This window comes from Mycteria americana, chromosome 2 (assembly GCF_035582795.1).
Source record: "Mycteria americana isolate JAX WOST 10 ecotype Jacksonville Zoo and Gardens chromosome 2, USCA_MyAme_1.0, whole genome shotgun sequence".
Classification (NCBI taxonomy): Eukaryota; Metazoa; Chordata; class Aves; order Ciconiiformes; family Ciconiidae; genus Mycteria; species Mycteria americana.
This window is the reverse complement of record NC_134366.1, coordinates 46,839,125-46,862,217: the sequence shown is the minus strand read 5'-3', so window position 1 is coordinate 46,862,217 and position 23,093 is coordinate 46,839,125. Positions and strand designations below refer to the sequence as shown.

The 23,093-nt window shown below is 36.6% G+C and overlaps 1 protein-coding gene across 1 annotated transcript in view; it reads left to right on the top strand.

Moving 5' to 3' along the window:
- The window catches only part of TOPAZ1 (testis and ovary specific TOPAZ 1), a 41,064-nt gene extending 22,747 nt beyond the window's left edge, over nucleotides 1-18,317 (top strand). Inside the window, exons 9-20 of the mRNA XM_075495583.1 lie at nucleotides 2,388-2,451; nucleotides 3,584-3,735; nucleotides 3,949-4,041; nucleotides 4,326-4,441; nucleotides 5,946-6,012; nucleotides 7,036-7,210; nucleotides 8,842-8,942; nucleotides 13,035-13,200; nucleotides 14,077-14,241; nucleotides 15,325-15,528; nucleotides 16,595-16,778; nucleotides 18,104-18,317. Coding sequence (XP_075351698.1) covers nucleotides 2,388-2,451; nucleotides 3,584-3,735; nucleotides 3,949-4,041; nucleotides 4,326-4,441; nucleotides 5,946-6,012; nucleotides 7,036-7,210; nucleotides 8,842-8,942; nucleotides 13,035-13,200; nucleotides 14,077-14,241; nucleotides 15,325-15,528; nucleotides 16,595-16,778; nucleotides 18,104-18,317 — 1,701 coding nt within the window. The remainder of the gene's footprint in view (nucleotides 1-2,387; nucleotides 2,452-3,583; nucleotides 3,736-3,948; nucleotides 4,042-4,325; nucleotides 4,442-5,945; nucleotides 6,013-7,035; nucleotides 7,211-8,841; nucleotides 8,943-13,034; nucleotides 13,201-14,076; nucleotides 14,242-15,324; nucleotides 15,529-16,594; nucleotides 16,779-18,103) is intronic.
- Nucleotides 18,318-23,093: the final 4,776 nt, after the last annotated feature.

Below are 23,093 nucleotides of genomic sequence, written 5' to 3'. Positions count from 1 at the left end.
TTTGAAAACATATCTTTATGGAAACTGTATTTCTCTGTCTGATTTTATTTTAGCTTTGTGCACCTTATTAACTTTTTTGGACTCGTATCCACTAAAGAAATGTTTACTTTTTGTGACTTCTTACTCTCTTTTTCCTTGATCCTATGAACCTCTAACTGGAAACAGACAGGGTATAAAATAGGAAGATTTCTGTCTTCATTAATGTTGTCTTGCAACTTCAGGGCTTTGGGTGTGTGCTTCTGTTGTGGGTTTGGTTTGGGTTTTGTTTTTTTTTTTTTTTTTTTTTAACCTGGCTTCCTAAAGAAATGAGACTTAAAAGTTGCACTGTCCTTCTATTACTGTCTGTAACTGCCTTTAAATAATTTTTGAACCTGTTGGTCAGTTTCAGCCACATTTAAAATGGAGTGTGTGTCTCAAAGATGCCATAAACATGCTGTTCATAACGGAATCTGTTCATAAACAGAATCTCTTGTAAAAAGGATCCTGGTTTTGATCTCACTGAGCGAAGGGCTGCAGCATGAGGTTTTCCCCCCTTATTAAACATCAGAGTGCATGCTGACTGGGAGATGCTGAAGGATTTCATAAATTCTGGTGCTTGTTCTTCTGATTTAAGCACCTCCGTGTTACTGTAGTAGAACTGTATTCTACTGGACAGTTGGTTGCTTCTATAAGATACACAGCCCTTTTGTTATGGTTTTTATTAAATTGTCATGTTAAATGAGTTGTGGAATCAACTGATAGGTGACAGAATAGTGTGTGATCTACACTACCTTTTGAAAATGGGACTTGTCTCTTTCATGTACCTGCATTCGAAATCTATTATGGTTAACTCAAAATTGAGAGATTCTGACATTTTTACATGGTCTGTAGGTCAGTTACACCTTTTAAAATTGAAACAACTAAATCAACTGAAGCCTCCTAGAAGCTGTAAATGAATAACACATTTAGTTTCTTTTATGAATGTAATGTAACATGTCCCATGATTAAATACTACTACAACTGGATTTTCCAAGCAATTTCACTAATAGTTGGAACAGTCAGAGCTCCAGATGCAATCTTGGCTTTTTTTGGGAATCAGTCCAAAGAAGGAGGAAAACAGATTCCAAAAGAAAGCAAACTAATTTACATACTGTAAGCATGTGCTAAAGTTTGTTTTGGAAACGCCCTCAGCCACCTGGGATTGTAGATTTGGATTAAATGAGTTAACCCATTGCCAAGTGACACTGCATATATATTAATGATCAAAGATTTTACATGATTTTCTGAAAGATATATCTTAGACTATAGTTCAACAACATTATGACATGGTTTCAAAATAGAAACAATAAGCTTTATTTATATTCAGCATACTTACATGGACAATTTTTGTGTTCTTTGACTTGATGATCTGAACAGGTTAATGGTTTTAAAAAAAGAGAGATGTTTTGGCCACAAGCCATATCTTCTGCTTTGATGATAACGCATTTGCTGTGTAACAAACTCCATGAGTGGATCCTGTCTAATTTTGAAGTTGCATGTAAAAATAACATGAGTACTAATTTAGGGTGTTTTCTATCTCTTGATTTTTTAGTATTTCACAAAATAATTTAAATATGACCCATTTACATTGTTGTGCAGAAAGACTGTAAATGTTCCAAAAGTGACAAAGGGTATCTGAAAGGGTGGGTGGTATTTTTTTCCTAACTTGGAATTCTAAGATTTAGTCTCAGTAGTCTTTATTTCTTCATCTGCAGAAATGGAGCAAAATGTGTAACTATCACAAAGCTGACAGCTTAAGATGTTAAGATAAGGATGTTCCAATACCAAATAACATATTAAAATATTTAGGCATGGATTTTTTTTTTTTAAATCAAGTTGGTCTGAGGTGAAATTATTCATTAAATTGAATTAATTCTGAGTTTTTTCTTCTGTGTCCTTATGAGTGATTCTTTGTGACAATCAGTGTTACCAACTTCATTTCTAGATTATTTTTTGACTTCTTAATTGGTACATTCATGTAATTTTTGTTTATCATGTTTTCACTTTCACCTTTTTGCTTCCCTTCCTCTGTTTGTTTACAGCCTGCCACGTTTTCTGTAATGTATTTTCAAATTCTTTTTTTTTGTTTGCTATGAGTATATGCACACACATGCATGTAGTTGTGGTCCCAGCAGCTCCTTTTCTAAACATTTCATCTACATTATTTTTCTATTTGATTTGCTGTCCTTTTGACAGTGCCTTTGCCTGCAGACCCAATTACCTTCTTACAACATTTGTCAGTCTGTATGGGTTAAATAGAAGGAGTGGAATGCTTGTTTCCTTACAGAACTCAGGTTTGTGGGTAGTTCTTTTGTTTGGCATAAACTGAGGTAACATTTTACTAGGGATTTTTTTTCCTCTTTTTCTAGGTTTGCATGGCAATACTTAGGACATACATTAGTATCAAAGAATCAGGCCTTCTAAAACGTGCAGGTATGATGTAGTAGTAGCTTTTGATGTATCTTTGATACTTGGCTTATTTAAAGCAAATTAAATAGGCTGTTAGGAGAGAAATGGGTGCCACTTCAACAGTGAATAAGAAGTTCTGTTTTCGAAGGAATACATCCAGTCCATGCGTTTTGATGTTCCAGTTTCCCATTGAGGCTAGGTATTTAGATATGCAGTTATCTCAGGAAGTTGTTATAAATCTTACTTCCACAGAAAATGAACTTAGCCTGAATGGAACTAGACTTGAGAGTAGAAATGAGTAACTGGGGCAGGGGGGAGGTTTAACAGAAGCAAAATTTTGTTAAGGCATTTTTGAACACCCTGGCCATACATCACAAATCCAGAAACTTTAGAATTAAGCTGTTGAAATGAAGTGCTGTTACAGCACCCAAACAGCTTTAGTTTAGTCCTTTCACATTACCATATATGCAAACAATTATGATTAACACATTTTAGGGACTGTAGTTGATTCCAATCCATCTGAGCTTTTGAGTTCAGTCAGAAAGCGCTAAATTTTACTCTGCACAGTCATTCCTTTTGTACCTGTCCGGAGCAGTCTTAAGTTTTTGAAAGCTTATTAGAGTGTAGCACAATGTGAACGTGGGATCCAATTGCACCCTGTGTAGTAATGTTCCCATGCTGAAATACAGAGCATTGTAATGCAGATAACACTGGGTACTAGCAGGCTACAATACGTGTCTATCAAGGCTAGCACTGGAACAGGTTGTAAGACCATCCACCATGATAACACTGTACTTCACTTCCTAGAGGTTCATGTCTGGAAAGGCCTTACTACCTTGATGCGCTTACCAAATCTAACCTGGTTTTGTGCATTTTTCTTGTGCTGTGCCAAATCAGCTAAGCTTTCTTGAAACCTACAGGGCTTACACTGTTCAGCTCAAGGACATGAGATATTTCAGAATAGTCAGTCTTGGGTCTAGTAAGGTTAACACTGTATTCAAACTGGATCCTTTCACCCATTTTTTCCATATCCCTGTTCCATAATGTCCTGGATAATTAAGGATTGTTACACTGCATTTAAAATTTAAGGAAATAACTTGTTTAAATAGTTAGCATCAGTTACCCCAAAGTGAAATTAATTTAATTGCTTTTTCAGTCCAAATATTTGTGAAATATTACAGAGAAGTTACTCCTGGTGTGGATTTTGCTTCTCAAGTGCTGAATGATCTTCTCATTTCTTTGCTCAAAAACTGTTTGTTGCGAGAAGTATTTCAGATATTGAATGTAACTGTACGAATCAGTACACTGGTAGGTGACCTTGTAATATTTTTAAAATCTTTGATCCATAGTTTCTTAGTTTTTTGAGTACTATGCCATTTGTAGTAATCAGTTTGGTTTTGCTCTGGTACTCAAATCTTGGGGGGGAGGGGAAGAGCAATTCAAAATTTCCTATTATAAAAACTCTAAGCTTTCTAATTGAACAGAGTTGCAAAACTGATTCTGCTTTTTTGTCTGAATTAGCCAGCTGTACATGTTCTTCTGAAAGTTTTTGAGCATGTGGCTTCTTTGAATATAAGAGATGCTGTGCCTACATTAATCAGTACCTTTTGTAAGGTATGAGTTTGATTGTACTACTGCTACTTGTTGGAATTTCTGAAATACATTGCCTGTTTTAAAACTCAAACATATCACTTTAATATTATTTCAGTACTATTTTTTAAAAGTTATATTGTGACTAGCTGAATTTGTGGTATGGGTTTCCATTTATCCCTTATTTTTTGACTGAGATTCACTGTGACATGTTTTTCCCACTGTTGTTTGCCACTTGCCTCTGGAAATATGTAAGTGATCTCAATTTTTTGTATGCTTACTTTTTTTCCCCCTGTTTGATATTGCAGCTCATTGATGCTGGTATGCTCCTTGAATTTGAACATTTTGACTATATTATTAAGGTCCTTCACCAATTACAAGTTTCCAGTGAGGAAATAAATATTGTTTTGAACATAAAATCCAGGTATGTCTTTAAGGACCTATTTTATAATTATATCTGTCTAGTTCCTTCTTCAGGTTCTATTTTTATAAATTTATGTAAAAACTTTAAAAGGCAATTAGAAAATGCAAATCTAGTGTTTTGGATGAAAATACTATCATATCATGCCTAATTGTATTTTAAAGTGCTGTCAATCTACTGTGTTTCAAAAATCAAGGATTGTTAAGTCAAAACTTAGATTCTGACCGCAGTTATGATTATTTTTTTTCCATACTAATCATCATTGTACAATCTGTTCCCAGCTGTGCTACAAGTTTATGTAACTGTAGTCAAATTAGAAACATCATGGTTTAATATATCATTTAGGCCTACATAAGCAAACAGTACTTCTGCAGTAAACAACCCTTCTAGGCAATAAGAGGATTAGTTATAATCTGAAGTAGTTTTCTAGTTTCATTTACTGCGCGACTGCATAAACACTTGTGCCAACACAACTAGGGAGGAGGGTAATTTTTTAAGTACTGCTGGATTATGCTGGGCAAAATGTGAAGTCACAGCCCAGATCTGTTCCAAAACTGTCGATGTTTCCCCATCACTTGCACAAGATTGTGATCCTTTTTTTTGTGTGTATGTGTGTGTCATCTGCATCATACACGCACACACAAGTTGAGAAACTAAATTTGCGATTCATAAAGCAACCTTTGATTCTTAGAGGAAATCAAATATGCAGCATCTACTATGTGAAAACAAGCCATCTCTGTTTCAAGTGAAAGCACTGTAGAAATTATTTGCTGCTTTTCATACTTTTCCAATAGAGTACCTTTCAGCCACGGGTCTCAGTGTTTTACCAGTGCAACTTACCACACATGTTGGAGGTAATCTTTATCACTTTTCAGATCAGGAATCTGATTCACAAAGGAATGACCCCTTCCAGGTTGCCTCAGTATGTATGTGTGTTCAGCACAAACTGAGAAACAGTCTGTATCTATGAAGACTGAGCAGCTGTGCTACTTCAACTACATGTGTTAGCTCATTCATGTGTAGGTTACGCATCTCTACATGATAGCATCGCACTGGGTAGATGTATCCATTGCTTCAGTGGCGGCATCAGAATAAAGTGTTATGCTCCTAGGTATTTGAAGCTGAATAGCACTTTCTTTCATGTAATTAACGTTTTTTTTTTACCTTTATGTCAGAAATAGATACAATACAGTTCTGCATTTACTTAATGGATTGCAAGTCTTATTCATACCTTTTCAGTTACATTTCTACTGAGACAAGGGAGTATTTTCTGTGAAAATAGCTCTGCTCAATTACTTGCTTAATACATGTACTGACTTCCCTTGGCATGATTGTTGTTTCATGGACACATGTTTTCAGTGTCCAGTTTGCATAGTGTGTTGTAAATAGGATCAAAAATCTTATCAGTTTTAGTTCATATATGATAATTTGTTGATCATCTTCTGCTAGTGCATAGTTTAGTTCAATAGGCTGTGTTAAAATTAAGTATTAATTTTTTTTATGGAAGATTTCAGGAAAGAAATCTTGAGAAGAACTGGCTTTTTGACTTCAACTTGGCAGTGGCTGAAATTCAGGTACAGTATGTGCATTCTTCAAGCCTGTTGGAATACTTAAACCATGACTTTTTTTAAACCTACAAGAAACAGTACTTTCTACATCATTTAAAATTAGTGGGCTTTATTATTAAGTATATTGAGATTATGATAAAGTATTTTTATGTAAAGCCATGTTTGGGAAAGGTTAATGTGCAGGGGAAAACTGTCTTCGGCTTTCTGTCATGTCAATATTTTAATTTACATACTTGTAGTTTTCATCTTGGTTTTGCATCTAATTCAAAGATTTCATAATTTTAAGCAATCATTTCCTATGCCTTACATTTGTTGTGCTTGTAATTGGTAGTGGTACATCATTCCCCACCAAAAAATTATTTAATGTATTTTTTAGCAGATAGAATTAATACCTAGTATAAAAAGGCATAATTGTAAAAGGCTGTAATTGGCAACACTAAGCAGGTATTTTATAGAATAAGAAAATATTATTAAAAATTCTTTAATTGAACACTTGCTTTTTTCATATTCAAGGGCAGATTACTTCCTATGAACAATTATAATATAGTTTACATATTATCACATTTACTGCACAGATCGTGAGACCAAAATTTAAGAAGGGAAGAACCAGGACTGATTTTTTTACTCCTTTAACACCAAAATCATCAAGTGATCTGGCAAGCAAAAGACTAATGCGTATAGAAAATAACCATCAATTTGGCATGCATCGGGGGGGGGAAGTAAAATACTGGATGAATGCCAGTTCTTAAATAGGATGAATAAGTTATGAGCTTTCCCAGTTGGGGTCATGATGTAAATGGAGAAAGGATTTTAATTTCTTGAGAGACAAAAGTGATTAGCAGTCCATGCAAGTTAAGCAACATGTAACTGCGCCATATTGAGCATGGAGGTTCTTGGCAGTAGGGTTTCATCTGCCATCTTTTTTCTGCTTTAAGTCTATCCCAGGTGTATCTCTTGAATTTCAATATATTTTCTGTTTGGTGTTCTGGAAGCAGGTTCGCTTATATTTATCCCTTGCCGCCTTTGCAGCATTGCAAGGAAAAGAGTGATTGGACCAAGCTGGGAGCTTTGTATGTTAATGCGAGAACTGGATGTGAAGATTTTGATGATCTTCAGAAATTATCTTTATGTATTGCTGAAATACTAACCAGAGGTTCTGAGACAGACAGACCAGGAGTTCCTTTTTGTGATTTTGCTGATGCAGGTAAAATTAGGATGCAAGAAATGCTTTTTGTTCATGCCTATTCTTTGTAGAGTTTTTAAAAGAGGTAAAAAACCAAATTTGTATACTGTTTTCTGAATAGTAGTTAATTATATATGTTATAATATTCAGAATTTCAAGGTGCAAATACAATCAGCTAAAATGCTCAATAGAAGCCATTTTCTAGCAGTAGTCCACAGTGCTTACTTACACTTAAAGAAAGTTCTGAAAGAAGAACATTTGAGCTTTTTGAAGTCAGGAAGAGAAACCAAAATTGGTGGTCTTTTAATAAGAATGTCCTGTTCTCAGGACAAAGGCAAATGTATTTAAGTATTGTCATGTGAAGTGTCACACTCTTAATAGCATAAATAAGCTTTAGAGCTGTAAATACAGCTATATATATATATTTGTATATTTCAAAACACATTGAACAGGGTTACATCATGTATATAATTTGTACTTTTTTTTTTTTTACTTTTTTTTTTTTTTAGTAATTTGGATTTTCCAGAAGTATTTTATTCTCTAAAGAGCCAAGAATTTCTGCAAGGGCTGGGTCCACAAAACAACAAAACATTGTTTTGTAGTTTTTTAATAGTTCTGGCAGGTTTTCTTACCCTTTCTTCCCTATGCCCCTTCATTTATATATCTGTATCATTCTTCCTAATAAGTTTGCAGAACACTGAGGATCAGTGAAGTGTCAGTGGGATATTAAAGCATTTTATAATGGATAACTCAGATCTTTTTCAACCTGTATTAACTACTAAAACGTTATGAATATTTATTCCAGATATGTGACATGACCTTTCTCACCACAGATTTTCATATTATAAAACAGCTATCACAGCTTCCAGTTGTGACACAGACAGAAGATTTTGGTGGGGCTTGGAACTTAGTCTCTTCCCTAGAGCAGTCGTCTCCAAACTGATAGGCACCTCTATCAGTAAAAAAATTTTTAAGCGCTCACCCCCAGTTTATTTACTTATTTATAAATTATATAAGTGTACTACTGCACTAATGTACTACTGCACTAATGTATTAAGAGCATTATAAAACATACACAAAAATAGAAATTAAAAAGATGAGATAAAGATGAAATAAACACTACTTTTAAAACTATTTTATTTATTGTTATTTTTTAATGGTATTTTTGAAAATATTTTTGAAAAAATATTTTCAAAAAATATTTTCTTCCCACACCTGAATGGATTGTTGTGCTCACACCCCACTTTGGAGACCACTGCTCTAGAATACCAACAGTGCTTCCAAAGTGGTTGTATAATATGGTTGGAAAAACTTGTAATTACTGGATTCTGTAATTGGCAACATTTTTTCATAGTGAAAATTTTTTCATAGCAGAAAATGCAAAGCGTACTTTACAAATAATGATGTTACTTAATTATGCCATTACATGTCCAAGCATCTTATGGATGAATTAGACGACTACGAAATAGTGTCTGAACAAACTGTAGTTATTTACCCTACTTCTGATGTTAAGAAGTTACTACTTTTAATGGCAAATATTTCAGAAAGTATATTTAATATTTTCACAATGACCGTGTTTTTCAAGTGTGTAATTTCTTTAAAACTGCATTTACATGTAAAATAAAAAAAAAAAATGTTTTTTTTCTTTCCAGTAATAAAAAATTCACAACATAATGAAGCAGACAGAATTTTCATTGGAAGGATTGGGATAAGTGTAATGTATTTTTATCACAAAGTACTGCAGTGGATAAAGGTATACTGGACTATAAGAACCTGACTGGAAGAAAAAGAATGAGTCATTTCTGTTCTAGATGTTAAACTGTGTTTCTCTAGTTGAGTGGCTGGATGTGCCACCTGCCTCCCCACCATCTTAGTACTTCTTAATTGTCCAGCTGGATCTAAGCATTTTATTGTGCCTTTCCGAGCAGCAGTCCTCTATGGAGCCCGTCATAACTTTGTCTTGCAACCTAGAAACTTGATTGTTCAGGTGCAGCTTTTGACTTTTCTGAGCTAAGGATGAATCTGGATTAGGAGTCAGGTCTTCCCTGAGATTCTGGGGCAAGGTGCTGATGGGATTGTTTCCCAGAAATGCCACTTTCTTCTGTCTGGCAATACTGCTGTATTTTGAGACCTCCTAACTCAAGCAACATTTACAGAAGGTTGAATGGGCCCTTTCCTGCACTGATGCTTCTGAACCTCACCTCAAATGTAATGGATAAGGCCAGGAAGACAGAAGAGAAGCATAGCAAGGCTGCTACTACACTTGGTGAACTGCTCATTCCCCAGAATGTCACTAGAATTGCTTTTCTTCCCTTGAATCTAGGGTTCTGAGTTATGTGAATCTTGCAAAGACTCGGACCTCACAAAGAAATACCCTTTACAATCCTTTCTTTGCTGTCAAATATTACAAAGGGCCAGGGTTAAGAGACGAGACCTGGATGTTTTACACTCTTTAGGCCTCATGCAGTATTGATCATAAGTTCACAGCAGCAAGATCCATTTCAATGTTAAATTAGTCTTTTTCTTCCTGGAAGGAAGCAGTGTATACCAAGCCAGATCTCCTACACAGTGCAACATGATCAGTGCCAACAAAAGAAATTATATAGACCACCAATGATTTTGGTCAGTGATCACATTCTGAACTTACCTTTGTGTCAATGGGCCTGATCCTTACAACTAATAATTATGCTGTACTGGGATGTTCCTCATCCTGTACAAGATGATTTCCAGCATGTATTTTTATGAACAAAAGCAAACACTCTCCTTGTCCCCTTTTGTCTCTTGGGGTTTTTTTGTGAATTGTCATTGAGGAACCCTTTCTAGTTTGCATCAAAGGATTACAATGTCTTTTGTACTATTGTCACTAGGGGATAACCTTCAGGAATTCTGTTATGTAAAACCTGTGCACTGCTCAGTCTGTTTCCAGGGTCAGTCCAAGTCCCAGGAGATACTTGATAGAGGTGCTTAGTCTAGAGGCAATACACTCATTTTTATGAGTCATTAATTTTGCAGCATTAGCTTATTGAGTTGAATGGTCTTTAGCAGGTCCCTATCAAGCTGCAGCACAGTGCGGTACTGTTCAGGAGTAAAGGGAAGGAGAAAGGGTCTTTGCATTAGCACTTTTGTAGTACTGCATTAGAACTTTCTGAAGCATTTTTGTTCCACAAAACTCAGCAGTTAGACAGTTAAGATATTCCTGGCCATAGAAGAGGTAGTCTAAACTTTTGGTATTGAGGAGTGGTCAGTGCTCACGTGCCAATCAGAGAGTTCAGTTTGGCTTGGATTTTGGCTGTCTTCTTCAGCAGAGGCAGCATATATTCAGTGTTTGTAGGGAAATGCCTTCATACATTTTAGCTGTTTTCCAGATCCATCTTAAGGGAGATCCTGATATTTGGGTTGCAGGACCTCTGATATTCCAAGGAGGTTCATCTTCATGTCCTCATTTCAGAGGTGCCAGGTGTCAAAAGCATGTGTAGTGTTTCTCTTGTATGACAGGAGTTACTAAAAGTAGACCAGTTCTTATGATACTATGATTTTTTTCATGTCTAGAGTAAAAGATCATTGCTTCTTTGAGAATGTTGTGTTAGGTATCAAACCCACCTCTCAACAGACTGCTCACCAAGATCCTCAAATAGCCTTGTAGGCAACCTGTGTTGACCATATGTGAGTGTGAATGAGGCTGTGCTCTGAATGATTTTTATCAGAACTGGCAGATCTGCTTCAGGGATGAAGTAGAACTGTCATTCCTACCTCTCCGACCAGTTTCACTCCATTACATGTATTGCATAAGTCCCTAATCCTGTCGTTACAGGCTAGTATCTGTTTGATCCCATGTCTTGTTTCTTCCAAAAAGTGGTACAGAAAATAGAAGATAGTGATGGATTTGTTCTTCCTGCTGTGCCCAAAGTAATTCTGGCTTTAGGACATACCCTGTGCCATTTTATGAACGTGTTGGACTGCCTAAAGCTCTAGGTGTGCTTTTCAGATCACTTTCCCTTCATTAACATCAAACCTCTTTATCACGTAGCTTTGATGCTTGGTGGTTCTTGGGGGTAAAATATGTATGCTCTTTGGTCCTGAAGAGAGTATTCTTTGTAAGAGCTAAGGAAAGTTCATAAAAAGATGTACTTCGAAAAAACATGCAGATTTGAAACATGTGAATAGGTCTTCCATGGAGACAGCTCTTCAAGCAACAATAGACTACTTTCTGGATATTTACTTGTAGAGAATCCTGCAACATTAATGCTCTTTTGACAACTATTTCATCCCCTTCCCATTTCAACTATTTCCTATCTTGAAGGACTTTGCTATGGTTTATTTTTATCCAATTTTTTATTACTTCAGAGGATTGGTCAGAGGTTCTTGTCCAATTAAGGATCTAATTCCACAACTGCATTTTAATTGGGTGCCCTTCCTTTATAGATCATTTGTGCTTACAGCTGCATGCTTTCCATCTTTCTATAAAGACCCACTTCTTAGTGGCCCTTCCTTTCACTGGAAGGATGGAATAGATGCAGATCTTCCTTAATTTTGTATTTTGTCTCTGGTTTGCCACTTAGATTCCAAGTTTCTATTTTGCTTCAAAAGTTTCACCTCAGTCTATCTGGTATGTATTTTTTCCCTTCAACCACATACATCTACAATTGAATGGGTTCTTTACACCTTAAATGTTACCTGCAGTGATGTAGTTAGTATTCTTTTATGGGTTATGCTGAGATAAACCATTGCAGATACCTGTAGGCCTTCAAAAGTCTCCAGTTTTGAGCATATGCCAGTCCACAGTATGTATGTGCATATGCATAAAACATTTTCAAAAAAAGAGCTTCTTAATAAGTTTCATTTTCTGTCAACTTTTCTGTTCTCCAAAACCTCCCTTTCCTTCCGTGACCCTTGTTCCGTCACCACAATGCGTGTACACATATGACTACGATTTTTAATAAGCCACCTCCTCATTGATGCACCCACTAAGCAAGAGCAGAAACATGTCTAGTTTGGAGTTTCGTTCATGTTGCTTGACCAGCAAGGTACAGCCAGGCAGGATAAGTGCTGAACCTTGCCTGTCCTTGCCTTGCTGGGGACATTAATTTGATATCCCACCTTGACTTGATCATAATCTTTAGATTGGTTAGATCTTAATTATCTTTGAGACTGCTACCTTTCTTCCATCTTTGACTGAAAAGGCCAACCAAAAAGTTGTTAAGAGGAAGCTTCTGTAGGAAACCAGTCTAAATATCAACCTGGAACATAATGATAAAGTTGTTGGTTGTTATACTGTTGGCCAGATAGGCCCAACTTTTTCCAGCTTATTGTCCTGCTGGGTACAACTATCAGTGTTTTCTTTGGCTTATGCTGGAGTAATTATTTCAGTTTAACAGTTACGCCTCTGCTGCAAAATGAAAACTCTCTCTATGATCTTTTTAGAATTTTATAGGTCGCGTAGTGCTGAATGGAATCAAAAGAGTAAAAATATTATACTAATATTTGCTTGTATTAATTTGTATTGCTTACTAAAGTAAGCAAATACAAATTAATTACAAAGTATATTAAAAATACTGTATAGGAACATTATATAGTAGAAATAATGTAATGGGGAATAGTGTGCTGGGAACTGTTCAACAATGGGTTGGTGGGATTTTTTTGCCTACACAGTCAAAAACACTTACTATTCATTAGAAATTTTACTATACTTTTTTTTCACCCCAACTCAGTTTGGATAACTAAACTGATGCCTATAAATCTGTATCACCAAATTAAATCTGCTGTATTTTGTTTAAATATACTCCGTGTTCACAGATACCATTGCTTTCTCTGACCTTCCCCCTTTCCCTTCTCCCTCTTATGCTAGGGAAGGAAGGTTTTGGATAAATTGCATGAGCTACAGATACGTTTTACAGTCTTGAAAGGACTTATAGGTGCAGAGAGGTTAGCATCAAGATGTCAAATTGTTAATAAAGCTGCAGAAATTTTTCTTAAAACTGGAAGTTTGGATGGAGCGACATGGGTATTGAGAGGTAAGCTTGTTTTATTAAAAAAAATGAGTTTTGACTTAAAATTGAACAGTCCCCTTCTATGACAGATTTCAGATAAAAATTACAAGCTGGTCTCTGTTCTTAAATAAAGTTAATAATACTGGGACAAGAAAAATAAAATGTGATCCATCTTACTGGTTAATATTCTTCCTGATATGTATAAGAAATATGACTAATACCAAATTTTTTTTCAGAAAAGTTTTCCCAGTAGTCTGCCATCAACACATTCTACTGAAAAGCCTACCATAATAAGGGGGGTGGGGTGGGGTGGTGCAGCTTGGAAAGTGACCCTGCCCCATGTAGATTTCCTTTGAGCCAGGTGACATCAGTGTCAAAAAATTTTCAGGCTTGGGTCAGTGCAGTGTTTCTTTACCCCTCACAGTATCCACACTTAGTAAAATAGCTTTAGAATAGTACCATATTTCTGCAATTAAATAACACATAATTACTGGCTTTTTTGGAATTCTGATCTGCTGAAAAGAGAAGAAACTCAGAAGTATAAACAAGAATAGAAGGTGTTCTATAAAGTAATATTGAGGATCTCAAATTTGCTATTCAATTTTATATAGGTAGGTAAATATATACATATTTATATATACACGTATATATGCCACTGACAGTCCATTTTACTACCGTGATATTTATTAAAAGGGGTTATTTACAATATAAAGGTTCAGAGAATCCATCTGAGAAGTATTGGTGATAAAGAATGAATTATTAATAACTAGAACTGCATTTTCTTCAAAATACCAAAATTTGTTTTCTGCTACAGTTTACAGTATATTCTTAATGGCCAAAAATCTCAGCATCCAGCGGTTTCAGTTCATAGAAATAACACTGCACTGTTGTTTGCCACAGAGTCAGAGTGGACCACAAATGCACCATTGTGGCCCTGTGATAAAGTGGACATCCTCAATCGACGTAATCTGTTGCGTACACTAGTGCACAAATACTTGAGGAAAAGTCTATACAGGCAGGCATTTGAAGTTCTGCAGAACTTACCAGGTTTTCAAAATCATTCTGGTAAGTAAAGAAAAAGGTACTGTGTTAAGAGCTAAAAATTTAACAGATGATTCTGTACTGTTCTTCTTGTTTGTTTTCCAGCTAAAATTTGTTGAAGAATTAAGATGGTTTTAGAAAAGCCCTTTTTTTTTTTTTTTCAAAGAGTGTAGTGTCAGTTAAAATGTGTATTGTACTCTGCAGCTCTTGCGACACGCACGCACACACACATGCACGTACACGCACAGAGGTTATACACCTGTCCTCTTTTTCCAATTGGCTCAGTTACGCAGGGTAACAGGAAAGACCCACTACATTTTTAAGGATCATACAGAGTCTATACAATAAGATAAAATAGGGATATCATTGGGGCGATTAATTTTATCTTAACTTCAGATGAATGCATTGGTTTTTTTCCATAACTGAGCTAGCTAACCTAGGCAGCTTTTACATACCATGTTAAGAACTGAGTCCTCTTTTGGACCAGTTTATCTGACAAACTTTGGATGTGTACTTCAAGATGAGATGCGTAGTTACTTAGGCTGCACTGAGGAAACCTCAGCTGATTCCCGTGTGTAGGTCTCAGTCCTATTGCCAGTGTGTACTTTTAGGTATGTTAGGAGAGCTTAGTTGGAAGACCATCTACTTAGAGAATCCTAAAAGGATTTAGTCCTTTGAGGCATGAGGTGGATACAAGGCTGCTCAGTCATGCCAAGAAGGGGACAGTTGAGAGGAAGTGGACAGTTCATAATAGAAGCAGAACTTAAAGCACCAAGGTGATTTTTATTGGTGCACATTTTAAGTCTGAGATACCAGGTGAAGATTGTATTTATTGGCTTGGGCAAGTGAATATATTTTTATCTGATCCTGTTGGTTTTTGGCAGCAAATTATTACTTGGACCTTAACACTTCTCTTTCACAACATGAATGAACTAACTGTATGAAAAGACTTTTGATTAATAAAGCATTAGCATAAGTTATCTCAACCTTGTTCCATTTTGCTGACAGAAGCAAGAGTCCTGATTTAGGTACTGATTGAGAAGTGATTCTTCAATTAGATTTGCATTTGACTTAATTCAGTAGTTAATATTCTTCATTTCATTTCAGATACTGTAGATGTTTCTCAGTACAGCTGCCTTTTTAACAAGCTGATAAATGCCTGTTTTGAGAGCAAGAACCTTGGGGTCTCATCTTCTGCAGTAGACTTCATGCTTTCAAAAAACATAGCTATTGATTTTTTTTTACTTAGAGGATTAATCACAGCTTTGGGAAGAAGTTCTTTGTGGTCTAAAGCTAGGACCTATTACAAAAGTAAGTTGCTGCTTAAACAATATCCTTCCCTTATGTTCTTTGGATAACATATGCTCATAACAGCTCAGTATGTTGGGGAGAAATGGGTAGGAGTATACTTTGTAAGAAGAAAACAGTACTTTCTGTGTCACTATCAGGAATTTATTTGTAACCAAAATGTTTATTGGGAAATAGTGACATTGAAAATACGAATCGGTGCATACTACCTGGCATGAAATAAATGTAATTCTGAACATTCTGTAATGTGAACCCTGAAATGGTTAAAAAGTGCATCATCTTCACTTTTTCATCTAGGCAAATTAGATTTCTTTATACTTCTGTTTGGAGCTGTGGTGGTAAAATTATTAATATTTAAGATTTGAGAGGTCTGGCTAAGAAGTTTATCCTAACTAAAAGAAAATTCCTTTCAGCTGAAAGCTAGCAGTCTGTGATTGTTTTCAACTCTTCACTTCTGAGCTAATATAATACTGGGTGTGCCACTCTGATAGGGTCCACCAAGAGCCATCTCTCCATCTTGTCACATTACCGTTTGATTCCATCTTAGAATTTCTGCAGTTAGCAAGCTACTTAAGGAGTCCATCCCTGGAGGGATGGAAACTTGGCTTTGTTAACACTGAAATGATTGTTTTTCCTCACCTCTTTTTTTTTTTTTCTGAAACACTGTATAGGTTGGGTCTCTGGGATCACTTGGCAGAGGACAGGGGAGCAAAGGCGGAGATGCTGTTCAAATGTCCTCTCACTGTGATCATAGTTAATAAAGCTTCTGTCTAACCTGTCCTAAATTGTACTTGCGTTATTACACCCTTGGAGTCCCCCGGTTTCTGACAGAGCTTTTTAATCATTGCTGATAATATTAGTTGATAAAAATAACATTTTACAACAGTGAATATTATGAGAGAATGCTGTTTGCTGTGTTCTCAAATCAGGCCATTTCACAGGTGAAATAGTAAAATCCATTAGGAGTTTGGGGGTTTTTTTCCCCACATTCTTAGCCACATACCGAAGAAAACAGATCTATGTTCAGTATGGTAATCCTAATTCCTTACATTTCTGCATTTACTCTCAGGTGCTTTGACATTGGGTTGCTACCCACCACTGCAGGGAAATTTATATCACAAACTTTTGATGATTCCGTCTTACCTGTCTGAGGTTGAGATGCTGTTGGCCATTGAAATATTTCTTGTTTCAAATGCCAGTGATATTCAAAGTCCAATGGCTGCTAGTCAGACTCTTCAAATAATACTGAAAAGGTTTGTAGTCAGATACGTACCATTTTGAGTGTATTTATCCGGGTGATCATGTAATTAATGAGAGATCTTATTTTCCATTGGCTGGGAAAGAGAATGCTTGGTTTTAAATTTGTTTTTAATCCTTGTTTCTAAACTGGTTATAGAACAGTAAATGTTTGGGGGGTTTTTTATTATTATTATTTTTATTTTTACATATGTGTAACAGAAAAGTAATTGTTCCAGAGTGATATTGGACTGTGTTCCCTAACTGAACGTGTCTACCGCACTAAGAGTGTACTGTATTTTCAAAGACAGGATAGCTTGATATCTTGATGTATTGATTCTTGGGTTGTGGTTAAGCAGTGGAGTAGAAGGGCACAGTCAAAATGTTACTCCTTTCAAAAACCAACTCTAACATTTCTTGGCTGTTTTTTCAAAGTGCTTGAAGCCATTTTACTTGATTCTCTTTATAGGGGATATCTCAATATTAAATTTGTTAGTTTTTTTCCCCCCTTTCTGTGATACTTAATACCTTCAAATAAAAATGTGTTTTGTTGCTTTTCTCCTTTTGTCCATAAACCACCAACCACTGTCACTAGATTATACCCATAATTTATTTTTCAAGACCCCATTTTCTCTGAGATTGACTGGCTCAGCATCAATACGTGAAACTGCGTAGAAAAGCTACATTTGTTAAGAAGGATGAATAGGGGCATCTCAAACTTCCTGTTTGAGCAGGAAAACAGCATCTCTGTCTTCCTTCCCCTCTACCCTTCCCAAGGAATACATCTCTTAATTTTGTTCTTTTGATAAATGAGGAGGTTTTTATCTCTTGCTTTCATGTGTATGCTATTGTACCTCTGCTGGTTTGCTTAAAGAGTAAGTTCTGCTCTTGCAAAAATGTAGGCATGTCACTTAGGCACATCCTTATTCGAAAAGTGATTACATGCCAAAAATGAGTAATCCTTTTGGATGTAAGCATGTACATGAATTCTTGCTATATCCAGTTCATAAAATGGTTTACATTCCTTTACTGAATTTTCCAGCCCAGAGTCGAACATTTCTTCATGAAACGTGCTGTGAATATTGCAGACCTACTTTGCACTGGCATTAAATCCTATTACTTTTCATTTCCGTAAAATATGTTAAAAATATACTTTTTCTAACTTTTTAATTCTTCAGAATAATCAGATAAAATTTGTCTAGAAATTAACATAATCTATTATAAGTGAACACCAGCCATTATTTTAATGTTTTTGTAATCTTGTTGCCAGTATAAAGTGTCAGGCAAGTGACACAGGGCCTGTATGGTACCTAATTTTGTATTTGTGAAAATTCACTTACAGATGTGAAGATCAGACAGTTCAGACTAACAGTGACTATCAAGCGGCAGTGGAGAGACTGATCCTGGCTGCTCGTGTATCTGATCCAAAGCTTTTTCTTAAGCATATGACAATGAATGTTAATATGGAAGAAGTTTACAGCTTGGAGCTTACATCTGCTCTAAAATGGCTTCAGGAGAACATGAAATGGGCTGGGAAGGTTTGGTTGTTTCAGTAGTCATTAAATAGTAAAGACTTTTGGGTTTTAATGGTTAAAGCAATCATTGTTGAAAATAATACAAATTAATAAAGGCAGTTCCCACTGTGTTCAGACTGTGCCTTACTGATTTACAGCAAGGCTTCAAACTCAAGTTGTGTTTTTAAATACTTATATTGATGATAATGCAGATAGTAGCACAGAAGGAATAATTTTTTCCTTAACTATATAGATTGTCACACCAACTTACATAGATGTTTTGTAATGGCATCATTAGATAATGAGGAAGCTGCAGCCTTAGAACCTACATTCTCCTTTTTTACGGAGAATCCAGCACTAACTGTTACTCTTCTCCCAGCAGGTCATAGTATATAAGTGCATTGATTGAGTGTATCTACTGTTCTTGAGTGAGACATTTTCCACATTGCTTCATAGTCTGTAGAAGTAATACATGTTTCCTTTTGTCTTCTTCACAGTTATCTTGTGAGGATATTGTCCCATCTGTGTGCCCCTTAGATCTCAATTTCCTTACTCCAAAAACCCAGTAAAAAGCACTGAGAATAAAATAACTTCAAAATCACTTGAGACATGCCTGACTTAGGATACCTTCCTTCACAGAACTGAGAGAGTCTACACAAGTTGCTCACAGCTGGAGGTTTAGTTGTGTCTTGATAACAACTTGTATATGGCTTCGCATTTGTATAGATGGGTATTTCCACTGAAAAGGAAAACTTGCTTCCTCCCTTGATTGTGCTCTTAGAGGGAAGTGGTTTTGCCCATTTTTCAGTTTCTGCCAACTGCGTGATGAGATGGAGGCTTCTAGCAAGCTGGTTCTAGCATTCCTGGTTCTTCAGGAATTACTCTTTTTTCCACCTGCAAATCCTGAATCAGATTCGGAGCTTGAATTGCTTAAGTCACACTTCATCTACTGATCTGCAGCCTGAGTAAGAAGAACCAAACATTTCATATCAGAAAACTCTTGTGGCAAATCAATGGGACCTCTGTCAAAGTTGATACTTGCCCAAGTTCCCCACTTCTGTAGTGTTAGTTTAGATCTCCAGTGCCAACCTTCACAAACATGCCAATAATACAACTCTTTTGGTCCTGCTCTCCATCCCCTTTAGAGCTTTTTGTGCTGAAAATTTCTGCTGTATTGGGTATAGAAGTTCATGGGTTTTTTAAGGCTGTTCCATCATAAGTGAGATCAAGATGGTGGCATAAGTCCTCAATGTTTGAAAAATCTTTCCCTCCTTTGGGGCAGCATGAGTCTCTTCCCAGTTCCAGCAGCATTACTGCAGGTGTCCTTTGTGCCTCTGAATCATGAAAGCCATCATGATCTTGGCGCTGGATGGTTGTGGAGGGTTTTGGAGGAGTGTTGGTGTTTTTTTTGTTTGGGGGATTGCCACTCTAGTCTTGAGGTTCGTGCCATTAATCTGATATCATTAATCTGACTGACAGTTGTTAGATTCCTGACCCTCTTCAGGTCAGGTCCTGACCCTTTTTGACACCACTGCTCATCCAGTCTGTCTCGGAGTTGCTACTGGACAAGAGAGGATTGAATCTGATGACCACCAAGATCACTGCCTTCCTCCTGTGCCACTGTACAGAAAAATGCAAGGATAGAGGCTCTTGTGTTTTCACAGGGTATCATTCTTCTGTGAGGATCTCATCTGCTTTCCTTCTAAAAAATGGTAGATTCAGTACTAACAGTCAGATGGCATTTCTTTAAAAGCCCCTTATCTCAACATTTCTCTTGAAGAGCAGTTGGCACTAGTTCAAACAGACTTTGCGTTCCACCACTTGGTATTCACCAAGAATGGCTCTGCCATTTGTAAGGCTATCCACCTGGTCAAAGCCAGTAGCATTCTGCTGCTTCTGTTTCCCAGTAACTGAAAGACTGGATAAGAAGTGATCAGGTTTCAGATGAGGGATTTAAACTGACATTCTTCTAGCCACTCCAGCATTAGTGGCAAGAGCAATTTTGGAAGGTTTCAACAAAGTAAAACTGGCAGTGAGAAACTAAGTAATTTTTGCTAATTACTTTATGTAAAATCCTTTATAGCTTAATCTCCCTTGGAATTAGACAGAGGCTATCTGAACCTCAGCTTAATCCCACATTTCTGTAAGCGGTACCAGATGTGGCTAATACTGTGTTTGAGAGACACAGAAGGACAAAATTCTTGTAGTAATCTGTATGGCTTCAAAGCTTGGGATGTTCTAGAGACAGCATTATTTTTTCCATTATAAGCAACCTTGAGTTTTCACTTAGATGATCTCCAGAAAAAAATTTCAAATGTTGCTTTATTTTTCAGACAGAGGTTAATCATTGACCTTCTAGCTTAACTTGGAACCATGTAAAATTTGTGCAATGTTTTGGTTCCATCTCCTGCATATCATCTTCAGCTGATAGCATGCAATCTCAGTCATGTTTTATATTAACAAGCAAAGCAAACTCCCCACATCATTGCTCAGAAGTTTTGGTACAACTGGTGCACCTGGTGTTTCTGTCAATACAGTGTTTCTCCCTATCACCATGATAAACCAGTAGGCAATTTAAACAACTTTACTGTTAAGTCCTGTATTTCACATTTTTGTACTGTCTGGGTCCACTTGAAAGCCATATAAATCTGGTCATTTTGATGTGTGTCAAAACGCCAGAAAGGTTTCTTGAGCAACATTCTAAGTACCGTTTTGGTGACAGAAATTCCATGTGCTAAACAGGACAAAACTCCAGTGTGGAATGGAAACGAGCCTGGAAAGATGGAAAAATCTTCTAAAGAATAAAATTAAGTACAACAGAGACACAGTTTTGCAGAGCCAGCCACTCAGCAGACAATAGCCATATTTTTGCTTTTCCCCAGGTGTAAGTTACTGTTTCTTAGTAGCTGAAAGAACTTCTGTGTTTGAGATTAAGCAACTCGTTTTACATATTTAATTTTTCATATAGGAAATAAAGTGTATGCTTACCTGTTTGCAGACAGACAGAAAAATGTGCAAAGAAACCTTTCCTGTGCTGTGCTCAGTAGCTAGGTCTAGACAATGCTGTGCTCCTTCAGTATGTTGTTAGATGCATGAGAAATTCCCTTTGTGAAAATCTTCCTTCAGTTTTCACTGATTACAAGGTATGCTTTTGGAAATACTACTTTTGTTAGGTATTGACAGTTTCTTGTAACTAAAACAGAATAATGTTTTTTGGAAGACTTACCACAACTTTATTTCAAAGCATTGATAGTTTTGAGAGTTTCTTAACCCACATCGGGGATAGAGGTGAGAAGCTAGAAGTAGAAGCTTGATAGTTTTGCAATGTTTTATATCAAGAGCAATTGGGGGGATCATTTTGGAGGAGTTGTTAAGATGTTAATAAATGTTTTCTATTCTTTGTGTGAAGTATCCAACATATCTGTGAGTCAGTATTGTCATTAAATTATTTAATTCTGTTCAGATCCCTGTAATTAATATTCTTAGGTATGCAGGAGGAGAGGCAAATGGCAAAGTAGACGTGGAGAGTTCAATATCTCATACAAGAATCTAGAGTATGATATGCTGCATGAGGAGGTTAAGAATGTGTGAAATCAGTCAGGCTATGCAGTCTTTCACCATGCCATAGCACATAATGTAGCAAATGCTCATGAATAAGTTGGGCTGAAACTCCCAGCTGTGCACATGGCCAGCTTCCAGTTTTAACAACAGACTCGAGTGGAGGCTACAGCTAGGCCTATGGGCTGCGCTCGATCCGCTGAAGAATTCTAATGAATGTTAGTGAGAGTTTCACATGAGGAGAAACAGTAAAATTAAATGTCCCTGGTGTAGTAATCGAACTTCTAATTACCAAAATCTTAATGCCATACTCCTCAGCTCAGTAAAATACGGCTACATTAAGGGCAATTACTAGTCCACATTTTTGTCCTTTCACATTCTCCAGATGCACCTTGCATCTTTGTGGGGGATTTTTTTGGCAAATCCCAGGTCTACATTTTTCAGTCTTAACCCCTTCTGCATAACTCTTTTCTAAAATGACTAGTATGGTGACTAGCGTAAAAAATTAATGCTGACATTATTGGCCTCAGAGCTTCTGTGCCATTGCGTGTGATGAGACCGGAGAAACTGATGCCACTTTTTGACCATCTGCAGAGCAAGGACCAGAACAGAAACAAAGGAGCAAGGAGAAAATGGCTCAGTTGCAGCTTGTAGGAACTCTATTGTAACACTTAAAATTCTCCTTCTGTTAGGGGACAAGAGGTAGTCAAAATACAAACTTCCTCAGATGTTAATTTTATCTGGTATAAAACAAGCTTTCAATTCAGAAATGTCTGTGCCACTCTTGCTGAGCCAGTGGGATGTATCCTGGGAACTGATAGAGAATAACGAGACCAGATAAAGCTACAATACTGCTGCCATGGAATTTTGTGGTGATATTCATAAGCAATGAGTGTTGAGACCTTTAGCTAAAAAGTAGGCATTCATTCCTTTGCTCGGGGAGGGGTGGGGTGGGTTGCTCTGGCTCTGTTTGAAAATGGGTACCCTACGCAATGGAGCTGGTACCTGGCAGTGTCACCTGCCGATTGCCTCTCCCAATTTGTTTTATTCCTCACAGAGTTAAAAGAAATCCCGGGTGAAATGAACAGCACACTTTTCTGTTGAATCAATTAAATTTATTTTCCTATCTGCATAATTATGCAACCAATTCGCTTACATAACTGATGGCTTCTATCAGGAGGCAAAAAACATGCTGCACATTATGGAAATTATGCAAATCCCCTAGGGGTTGGGAGAGTGTTAACTTGATTTAAAGCTTCA